At 37.5% G+C, this 11,711-nt stretch overlaps 1 protein-coding gene across 2 annotated transcripts in view; it reads left to right on the top strand.

Annotated features, from left to right (window-relative positions):
- The window catches only part of ZNF475 (zinc finger protein 475), a 71,905-nt gene that overhangs the window by 57,307 nt on the left and 2,887 nt on the right, over positions 1-11,711 (top strand). Inside the window, exons 3-4 of one of the 2 annotated variants that reach the window (XM_007449038.1) lie at positions 1,721-1,725; positions 10,988-11,168. In XM_007449038.1, coding sequence (XP_007449100.1) covers positions 1,721-1,725; positions 10,988-11,168 — 186 coding nt within the window. The remainder of the gene's footprint in view (positions 1-1,720; positions 1,726-10,987; positions 11,169-11,711) is intronic. The other variant, XM_007449037.1, reaches the window with a different exon arrangement.

Below are 11,711 nucleotides of genomic sequence, written 5' to 3'. Positions count from 1 at the left end.
CGAACCCGCGTCTCCTGCATCGGCAGGCGGACTCTCAAGCACTGCGCCACCAGGGAAGCCCAGTTTTTATTCTTTTCACTCCTTTGGAACTAAACTATCCAACGTCACTGGCTTATAACCTACTGGTAACCAGATCTACCTGCCTTCCTCAGCCACCCATTACTCTCTGTAGCATTTGACAGAGCTGATGACACCAACTTTCTGGAACCAGAAGTGTTTCCAGAATTCTGAAGGGAGTCTTTTTTTCTCCATGTCCAAGTTTCTTTAACTTCAAATTTGAACGTTTATCTTTTTAGGCTGCAATTTCCCTTGCTCGATCTCCTTATTGTAGATATTCTCCTGGGAATTTTTCTCCATACACTCTCTATATATGCCTCTTCTAGAATTTGTATGGTTTTAAACCTCTTTTCTGTGCAAACAGTTCTGAATCCCACTAATCCTGAATTACAGGCCTCTGTTTCTTATTTTGCCCGGACTAATTTGTGTTTAAATTCTACTAATACATCAAACTCAACAGGTCCAGAACAGAATCCCTTCTTTTCTCCTTCCCCAACCTGTCTTTCCAGATTTCTCCCTTTCTGAAAGTGACATCACCATCTTCCCTGTTATTTAGAATAAAACATTGGTGTTCTCTTGGACCCATGATTTACTTACCCCCCAGAGCCATGAATGATCAAGCTCTCAAAGATACACTGCCCTGCTACTCCTTTTATATGCAGCCAAACAGACTTTCCTGCAGTGAAGTTATAGGTTATTTCCCTGCCTAACAGCTTCCTATCACTTACAAAACAAAATCCAGATCTTAGCCTGGCATTCATGGTTGTTCACAGCATGGCCACCACCTACCTATTTGATTCTAGTTCTCAGTGCTACACTGAGCCTCAGACAAGCTGAATTATTTGCTGTTCTCTGTACTAACGTTCAGATTCCTGTCCATGGGGCTTTGCTCATGCTGTCTTTGCTCAGCCTCCAAAATCTTTCTCCATCCTTCCCAGCCCTTGTGGTCTAAATTTTACCCATTCTTCAAATGCTACCTCCTTAAAGCTTTCCCTGATCTTCACAACTGGAAGAAACATTTCCAACTTCTGAATTTAATTACATTTTAATGATATAGCCATACTATTTTCTTTGGCTTCATGTTTATATGAATTTTTTCCCTTCCTTTCACTTGTAATCAGTTTGTGTCTTTATGTTCATAAAATGTGTTTCCTATAAGCAACATATAATTGGGTCTTCCTTTGTTTTTTTATCTAGTCTGTCAATCCATGCCTTTTAATTGTGTTCTTTGGTCCATTTATATTTACCCCAATTATAAACATAGATAGAATAAAGTCTACCACCTTGGTGTTTTAATCATACTTGTCCTCCTGCCTTTATTTTCCTTTTTTAATTTTTAAAATTTTTTCAGTTTTATTTTTATTTTATTTTTTTAAATTGTATTGAAGTATAGTTGATTTATAATGTGTTAATGTCTGCTGTATAGCAAAGTGATTTAGTTATACATATATATATTATTTTTCATATACTTTTCCACTATGGTTTATCAAAGGATACTGAATATAGTGTGTTATACAGCAGGACCTTGTTGTTTATCCATTCTATATATAATAATTTGCATCTGCTAATCCCAAACTCCCAACCCTTCCCTCCTCTACCCCCTCTCCCCCTTGGCAAACACAAGTCTGTTCTCTATGTCTGTGAGTCTGTTTCTGTTTCGTAGATAAGGTCATTTGTGTTGTATTTTAGATTCCACATATAAGTGATATCATATGGTATTTGTCTTTCTCTTTCTGACTCACGTTGCTTACTACAATAATCTCTATGTCCATCCATGTTGCTGCAAATGGCATTATTTCATTCTTCTTTATGGCTGAGTAATTTTCCATTGTGTGTGTGTGTGTGTGTGTGTATGCATGTGTATGTATATACATATATATATATACATATATATATATGTATATATATGTATATATATATATATATATATATATATATATACCACATCTTCTTTATCCATCCTTCTGTCGATGGGCATTAAGGTAGTTTCTGTGTCTTGGCTATTGAAAATAGTGCTGTTATGAACATAGGGGTGCATGTATCTTTTCAAATTATGGAGGTTTTTTTCTGGATATATGACGAGGAGTGGGATTACTGGATTATATGGCAAGTATATTTTTAGTTTTTTGAGAAACCTCCATACTGTTCTCCATAGTGGCTGCACCAATTTTACATTCCCACCAACAGGGTAGGAGGGTTCCTATTCTCCACACCCTCTTCAGCATTTGTTATTTGTAGACTTTTTAATGATGGCCATTTTGAACGGCGTAAGGTGTGATACCTCATTGTGGGGTTTTATTTTTTTAACACCTTTATCGGAGTGTAATTGCTTTACAGTGGTGTGTTAGTTTCTGCTGTATAACAAAGTTAGTCAGCTATACATATACATATATCCCCATATACACTCCCTCTTGCGTCTCCCTCCCTCCCTCCCTCCCTATCCCACCCCTCTAGGTGGTCACAAAGCACTGAACTGACCTCCCTACGCTATGTGGCTATCTATTTTACATTTGGTAGTGTATATATGTCCATGCCACTCTCTCATTTCATTCCAGATCACCCTTCCCCCTCCCCGTGTCCTCAAGTCCATTCTCTACATCTGCGTCTTTATTCCTGTCCTGTCCCCTAGGTTCTTCAGAACCTTTTTTTATCTTTTTCTTTTTAGATTCCATATATATGTGTTAGCATATGGTATTTGTTTCTCTCTTTCTGACTTACTTCACTCTGTATGACAGACTCTAGGACCATCCACTTCAATACAAATAACTCAATTTCGTTTCTTTTTATGGCTGAGTAATATTCCATTGTATATATGTGCCACATCTTCTTTATCTATGCATCTGTCAGTGGACACGTAGGTTACTTCCATGTCCTGGCTATTGTAAATAGAGCTGTAATGAACGTTGTGGTACATGATGCTTTTTGAATTATGTTTTTTTCAGGGAATATGCCCACTAGTGGGATTGCTGGGTCGTATGATAGTTGTATTTTTAGCTTTTTAATGAACCTCCATACTGTTCTCCATAGCGGCTATATCAATTTACATTCCCACCAACAGTGCAAGAGGGTTCCCTTTTCACCACACCCTCTCCAGCATTTATTGTTTGTAGATTTTTTGATGATGACCATTATGACTGGTGTGAGGTGATACGGTGTTGTAGTTTTGATTTGCATTTCTCTAATGATTAGTGATGTTGAGCATCCTTTCATGTGTTTGTTGGCAATCTGTATATCTTTGGAGAAATGTCTATTTAGGTCTTCTGCCCATTTTTGGATTGGATTGTTTGTTTTTTTGGTGTTGAGCTGCATGTGCTGCTTGTATATTTTGTCTATTAATCCTTTGTCAGTTACTTCATTAGCAAATATTTTCTCCCATTCTAAGGGTTGTCTTTTGTCTTGCTTATGGTTTCCTTTGCTGTTCCAAAGCTTTTAAGTTTCATTAGGTCCCATTTATTTATTTTTATTTTTATTTCCATTTCTCTAGGAGGTGGGTCAAAATGGATCTTGCTGTGATTTATGTCATAGAGTGTTCTGCCTATGCTTTCCTCTAAGAGTTTTATAGTACCTGGCCTTACACTTAGGTCTTTAATCCATTTTAAGTTTATTTTTGTGTATGGTGTTAGGGAGTGTTCTAATTTCATTCTTTTACATGTAGCTGTCCAGTTTTCCCAGCACCACTTATCGAAGAGACTGTCTTTTCTCCATTGTATATTCTTGCCTTTATCAAAGATAAGGTGACCATATGTGCATGCTTGATCTCTGGGCTTTATATCTTGTTCCACTGATTGATATTTCTGTTTTTGTGCCAGTACTATACTGTCGTGATTATTGTAGCTTTGAATTATAGTCTGAAGTCAGGGAGCCTGGTTCCTCCAGCTCAGTTTTTCTTTCTCAAGATTGCATGGCTATTCAGGGTCTTTTGTGTTTCCATACAAATTGTGAAATTTTTTGCTCTACTTCTGTGAAAAATGCCATTGGTAATTTGATAGGGATTGTGTTGAATCTGTAGATTGCTTTGGGTAGTAGAGTCATTTTCACAATGTTGATTCTTCCAATCCAAGAACATGGTATATCTCTCTATCTGTTTGTATCATCTCTAATTTCTTTCATCAGTGTCTTATAGTTTTCTGCATACAGGTCTTTTGTCTCCTTAGGTAGGTTTTTTCCTAGGTATTTTATTCTTTTTGTTGCAATGGTAAATGGGAGTGTTTCCTTAATTTCTCTTGCAAATCGTGTATAAGAATGCAAGAGATTTCTGTGTATTAATTCTGTGTCCTGTTACTTTACCAAATTCACTGATTAGCTCTAGTAGTTTTCTGGTAGCATCTTCAGGATTCTCTGTGTATAGTATCATGTCATCTGCAAACAGTGACAGCTTTACTTCTTCTTTACCGATTTGGATTCCTTTTATTTCTTTTTCTTCTCTGATTGCTCTCGCTAAAAGTTCCAAAACTATGTTGAATGATACTGGTGAGGGTAGGTAACCTTGTCTTTTTCCTGATCTCAGGGAAAATCGTTTCAGTTTTTCACCATTGAGAACAATGTTGGCTGTGGGTTTGTCATATATGACCTTTATTATGTTGAGGTAAGTTCCCTCTATGCCTACTTTCTGGAGAGTTCTTATCATAAATGGGTATTGAATTTTGTTGAACATTTTTTCTGCATCTATTGAGATGATCTTATAGTTTTTATTCTTCTGTTTGTCAATGTGGTGTATCACACTGATTGATTTGCATATATTGAAGAATCCTTGCATTCCTGGGATAAACCCCACTTGATCATGGTATATGATCCTTTTAATGTCTGTTGGATTTTGTTTGCTAGTATTTTTTTGAGGAGTTTTGCATCTATGCTCATCAGAGATATTGGCCTATAGTTTTCATTTTTTGTGACTTCTTTGTCTGGTTTGGTATCAGGGTGATGGTGGCCTCGTAGAATGAGTTTGGGAGTGTTCCTCCAAACTTTTGGAAGAATTTGAGAAAGATAGGTGTTAGCTCTTCTCTAAATGTTTGATAGAAGTAGCCTATGAAGCCATCTGGTCCAGGGCTTTTGTTTGTTGGAAGATTTTTAATCACAGTTTCAATTTCAGTGCTTGTGATTGGTCTGTTCATATTTTCTACTTCTTCCTGGTTGAGTCTTGGAAGGTTGTGATTTTCTAAAATTTTGTCCATTTCTTCCAGGTTTTCCACTTTATTGGCATACAGTTTCTTGTAGTTATCTCTCATGAACCTTTGTATTTCTGCACTGTCAGTTGTTGCTTCTCCTTTTTCATTTCTAACTCTATTGATTTAAGTCTTTTCCCTTTTTTTCTCGGTGAGCCTGGCTAATTGTTTATCAATTTTTTTTATGTCCTCAAAAACCAGCTTTTAGTTTTATTGATCTTTGCTATCATTTCCTTCATTTCTTTTTCATTTATTTCTGATCTGATCTTTATGATTTCTTTCCTTCTGCTAACTTTGGGGTTCTTTTGTTCTTCTTTCTCTAATTGCTTTAGGTGTAAGGTTAGGTTGTTTATTTGAGATGTTTCTTGTTTCTTGAGGTGGGATTGTATTGCTATAAACTTCCCTCTTAGAACTGCTTTTGCTACATCCCATCCTAGGTTTTGAGCCGTTGTGTTTTCATTGTCATTTGTTTGTAGGTATTTTTTTATTTCCTCTTTGATTTCTTCAGTGATTTCTTGTTATTCAGTAGTGTATTGGCTAGCCTCCATGTGTTTGTATTTTTTACAGTTTTTTTCCCCTGTAATTGATATCTAGTCTCATAGCACTGTGGTCGGAAAAGATACTTGATACAATTTCAGTGTTATTAAATTTACCAAGGCTTGGGCTTCCCTGGTGGCGCAGTGGTTGAGAGTCCACCTGCCGATGCAGGGGACACGGGTTTGTGCCCTGGTCCGGGAAGATCCCATATGCCGCAGAGCGGCTAGCCCCATGAGCCATGGCCGCTGAGCCTGTGCGTCCGGAGCCTGTGCTCTGCAATGGGAGAGGCCACAACAGTGAGAGGCCCGCGTACTTCAAAAAAAAAAAAAAAATTTACCAAGCCTTGATTTGTGACCCAAAATATGATCTATCCTAGAGAATGTTCCATGATCACTTGAGAAGAAAGTGTATTCTGTTGTTTTTGAATGGAATGTCCTATAACTATAAATTAAACCCATCTTGTTAATATATCATTTGAAGCTTGTGTTTCCTTATTTATTTTCATTTTGGATGATCTGTCCATTGGTGAAAGTGGGGTGTTAAAAGTCCCCTACTATGATTGTGTTATTGTTGATTTCCCCTTTTATGGCTCTTAGCATTTGCCTTATGTACTGAGGTGCTCCTATGTTGGGTGCATAAATATTTACAATTGTTATATCTTCTTCTTGGATTGATTCCTAGATCATCATGTAGTGTCCTTCTTTGTCTCTTGTAATAGTCTTTATTTTAAAGTCTGTTTTGTCTGATATGAGAATTGCTACTTCAGCTTTCTTTTGATTTCCATTTGCATGGAATATCTTTTTACATCCCCTCACTTTCAGTCTGTATGTGTCCCTAGGTCTGAAGTGGGTCTCTTGTAGACAGCATATATACTGGTCTTGTTTTTGTATCCATTCATCCAGTCTATGTCTTTTGGTTGGAGCATTTAATCCATTTGCACTTAAGGTAATTATCCAAATGTATGTTCCTATTACCATTTTCTTAATTGTTTTGGGTTTGTTTTGTACGTCTTTTCCTTCTATTGTGTTTTCTGCCTAGAGAAGATCCTTTAGCATTTGTTGTAAAGCTGGTTTTGTGGTGCTGAATTCTCTTAGCTTTTGCTTCTCTGTAAAGATTTTAATTTCTCCGTCGAATCTGAATGAGATCCATACTTGGTAGAGTCACCTTGGTTATAGATTTTTCCCTTTCATCACTTTAAATATATCCTGCCACTCCCTTCTGGCTTGCAGAGTTTCTGCTGAAAGGTCAGCTGTTAACCTTATGGGGATTCCCTTGTATGTTATTTGTTGTTTTTCCCTTGCTGTTTTTAATATTTTTTCTTTGTATTTAATTTTTGATACCTTGATTAATATGTGTCTTGGCATGTTTCTCCTTGGATTTATCCTGGATGGGACTCTCTGTGCTTCCTGGACTTGACTAATTATTTCCTTTCCCATATTAGGGAAGTTTTCAACTATAGTCTCTTCAAATATTTTCTGATCCCTTTCTTTTTCTCTCCTTCTTCTGGGACCCCTATAATTCAAATGTTGGTGTGTTTAATATTGTCCCAGAGGTCACTGAGACTGTCCTCAATTCTTTTCATTCTTTTTTCTTTATTCTGCTCTGTTGTAGTTATTTCCACTATTTTATCTTCCAGGTCACTTATCCGTTCTTCTGCCTCAGTTATTCTGCTATTGATTCCTTCTAGAGAATTTTTAATTTCATTTATTGTGTTTTTCATCATTGTTTGTTTGCTCTTTAGTTCTTCTAGGTCCTTGTTAAATGTTTCTTGCATTTTCTCTATTCGATTTCCAAGATTTTGGCTCATCCTTACTATCATTACTCTGAATTCTCTCTCAGGTAGACTGCCTATTTCCTCTTCATTTGTTAGGTCTGGTGGGTTTTTATCTTGCTCCTTCATCTGCTGTGTGTTTCTCTGTCTTCTCATTTTGCTTAGCTTACTGTGTTCGGGGTCTCCTTTTCACATGCTACAGGTTCATAGTTCCCGTTGTTTTTGGTGTCTGCTCCCAGGGGATAAGGTTGGTTCAGTGGGTTTTGTAGACTTCCTGGTGGAGGGGACTGGTGCATGTGTTCTGGTTGTTGAGTTTGGATCTTGTCTTTCTACTAGGCAAGACCACGTCCGGTGGTGTGTTTTAGGCTGTCTGTGAACTTATTATGATTTTAGGAAGCCTCTCTGATAATGGGTTGGGTTGTTCCTGTCTTGCTAGTTGTTTGGCATGGGGTGTCCAGCACTGGAGCTTGCTGGTCATTGAGTGAAGCTGGGTCTTAGCATTGAGATGGAGATCTCTGGGAGAACTCCCACCGATTGACATTACAAGGGGCTTGGAGGTCTCTGGTGGAACAATGTCCTGAACTTGGCTTCCCAACCTCAGAGGCTCAGGCCTGACACCTGGCCGGAATACCAAGACCCTGTCAGCCACACAGCCATGTATGTGGGGAGCTTCTTGCCTTTTGGGAAGTCTGATTTCTTCTGCCAGCGTTCAGTAGGTGTTCTGTAGGGGTTGTTCCACATGTAGATGTATTTTTGATGTATTTGTGGGGAGGAAGGTGATCTCCACGTCATACTCCTCCACCATCTTGAAGGTCTTCTCCTTGCCTTTTCTTTTAATCTCTGTTCCTCTTTTCCTATCTTTCTTTGGGGGACGGTTAACTCATCAATTTTAAAAAAGTATTCTCTCTTCTATTGACTTTTTAGTTATTCCTCTTGGCATGACTTTGTACTTTAGTGGTTATTATAGAGGCTAAAACATGCATCTTTAGCACATCACATTCTATGTTTAAAAATTACTTCAAGAGATATGGGAACATACATATATGTATAACTGACTCACTCTGTTATAAAGCAGAAACTAACACACCATTGTAAAGCAATTATACCCCAATAAAGATGTAAAAAAAAAAATAAAATAAAATAAAACTATAGTGAGGTATCACCTCACACCAGTCAAAAAAAAAAAAAAAAAATTACTTCAAGAAATATCTAAGAATTCTATGACAATCTATTTCCAGTTTTTAGTCCCTACAATTTATGCTCTTGTTTACTATAACTTTATACATTAGAGAATATAAACTCCATTTTCTTTTGTTATTATTTTTCTTTAAAGAGCCCATGGTCTAAAGTGATTTTGTCATATATATGTACAAAAATTAGAAACATTTTTTAAAAGAGTGTTTTAATTTATTGACCTATTTGCATTTTATAGTGTTTTTCCATTCCTTCTTGCAAAACCAGATTTCTAGCTGATATTTTCCTTCAGCATTTATAATGTCTTTTAACATTTCTTGTAAATCAACTCTGCTGAGGAAATTCTTTCACCTTTTGTCTAGATAAAGACATCTTTAGGACTTCCCTGGTGGTCCAGTGGTTAAGATTCTGTGCTTCCATTGCAGGGGGCGTGGGTTGGATCCCTGGTCAGGGAAGTTCTGCATGCCACACGGTGCAGCCAAAAAAAAAAATGTCTTTATTTCACCTTCATTTTTGAAAGGTATTCTTACTGACTATGGAATTTTGAAATGACTTGATAATTTTTCCCTTTAAGCATTTTTAAAATGTCATTCTCTTGTTTCCTGTTCTTCATTTTTTTTTTTTTCTGATGAGAAGTCACCTGAAATTCTTATCATTTCCTTATTCCCTTGTATGTATTTTTTCTGTTTGAGAGCTTTCAAGCTTATCTTTGGTTCTTAGCAGTTTTACTAGTATATATCTAGTTCTATTTTTTTATTTATCTTGCTCGGATTTCTCTGAGCTTCTCAGATATGTCATTTTTAGTTATGTGCAATACAGTATAGGCTTTAAATTCCTCCATGGTAAACTGCCCATGCTTTGTACTTAGTGTAAGGCCTGGAGCCAAAGGTCTCCTCCTGGTTCTTCTACTACACCTTTAGACACCTGTGGACTCTACATGCCTGCAACGGAGGGAGGTTCCCAATTAGTGCTCCCAAGCCTCCCCAGCAGTATACTGCTCTTATCTGGGAGTAGCACATGGCCTAATTCTCCAGCTTTACTGTCACATTTAGATAGGCCCTATGTTCCTGAATTGGTGAGCGTTGATCTCAATGCTCCTGACTCTCTCCAGTGTTGGACTGTCACCCTCTGTTACTAGGCGCAAGACCCAGTGGGTGGGAAAGTTTCTATAGACAGGACCTGTATGCTGCACCTCTGAATGGTTCACACTCAGCTGTCCTGCCCTTATCTCCGTGGCAGACAAATGTTGTTTCTAATTCATGTAAAGTTGGAGGGTGGGAGTTGTTCTCTTGTTTCTGCTGATCCACCCTCAAACTGAGGCAGTCCTTTTAGTTCATTAGTTTACCTTGCAACTTTGAGTATCTAATAGGCTCAAAAATTATGCTTCTGCAGGCTATCTGATTTGTTCTCATTGTTTAGGTGGGAAAAATGTTTCTTGTAATGTTCTGTATCCTAGACAGAAGGGTTATATCCTTAACTCTTCCTTAGATTTGGTTCTCCCAGAAACAAATGTTAAGAAAAGGATTTGAGTTCAAGTAGTCTGGGGGGATGTGATCCCAGGAACCCCAATAAAAGTAGTGGGAGGAGAGACAGGGAAAAGAAGGAAGTCTACATAGTGTGTTAATGAGTAACTGTGATACAGTCCCACTGGGGACTTCTGGAGGACTGTATGGAAACAGCCTAAGTGAGCAAGCTGGGTCTTTATCCACCAACTCACATGTGTAATTGATTAGTTGTCCTGCCTATAAGCGGAGTCTACTGCAGAACAAAAAAGGCAGAGACTCGCAGGTGCAGCAGAAATTTTATACATGAAGGAATGAGAGAGGGCACAAGAATGTCTGTTAAAAACTCTCTCTGTGCCAGTTAGGACATTAATTACTTTATTCCTCAGGCATATTGATGTACTGAGAAGATGATTCATACCTGATTTATCTTTGTATTCTCCCAGCATGGAGAATAGTCAGAAGACAATCAATCACTATTTATTCAATGAGAAAATAACTTTTATAAAGTACCAATATGTAAAATTCTGGTTAGCTCTTCTTCATTTCCTGTCCTCCTCCCAAACCAACATCCTTACCCCCCACCTCAATCACTCAGGTAGTACAGTTTATTCTCTTAACTGCCAAAAAGGTTAAACTCACCAGAGCAGTTAGACTTTTTTAAAAATTTACTGATTTTTCTAGCTAATTTAAATGTATTATAATTTAAAAGTATAATTTCCAAACCTGAACTTTATCTAACAGATATTTTGTATTACTTGCAGCCAACAATGATAAGGCATCCACCAACAGTTGTTTGCTACATTTGTGGTCGTGAATATGGAACAAAATCAATTTTCATCCATGAGCCACAATGTCTGAAAAAATGGCATAATGAAAACAACTTGTTGCCTAAAGAGCTAAGGAGACCAGAACCGAAAAAGCCAGAAGTCAGGACCATTACTGGTAAGTTTCTGGAAAAAAAGACTTGAGTGTATAAGGGAAGACTTTTCCCTCTAAACTTAAAAGAGTAGAGGTATTCTTTTATTACTTGTTCAAGTAACTGAAATCAGCAACATTTACTGTCTTGGCTATAGCCAAATAGAAAAAAACAGTTCCAGAATACCTGACCAAAGTGTTGTCTTCAGATGCTGAGACATAAAGATACTATGTCCTGGCAAATCGTACAAGGAGAGGGACTCACTGGTATTTGTTATATTTCCCAAAAGTTACTTTCATGTATTATCAAACACAAATCTTTAAAACTTTGTAGCTTAAAAAACCTTTGGGGACATCTGGAAACATGTTTTCAAATATGAATGTGTTTTAGTGTTCAAAGAGCAGGGGTACCAAAGTGAAATGCTTATAGGGTCTGCTAGTCAGGACACACAATTGAATAAATTTGTCCATGTGTGGAAAAAGGGAAGGTGGGGACTATGAGCAGGAGAGTGTTGCCTTTTTTTTTTTTTTTTTTTTTTGGGTACCGGGGGCTCCCCCTGTTTGGCCCCT

The sequence above is a fragment of the Lipotes vexillifer genome, unplaced genomic scaffold, assembly GCF_000442215.2.
Source record: "Lipotes vexillifer unplaced genomic scaffold, Lipotes_vexillifer_v1.1 scaffold1124, whole genome shotgun sequence".
NCBI classification, from domain to species: Eukaryota; Metazoa; Chordata; class Mammalia; order Artiodactyla; family Lipotidae; genus Lipotes; species Lipotes vexillifer.
This window is presented reverse-complemented; position numbering and strand designations above follow the sequence as displayed.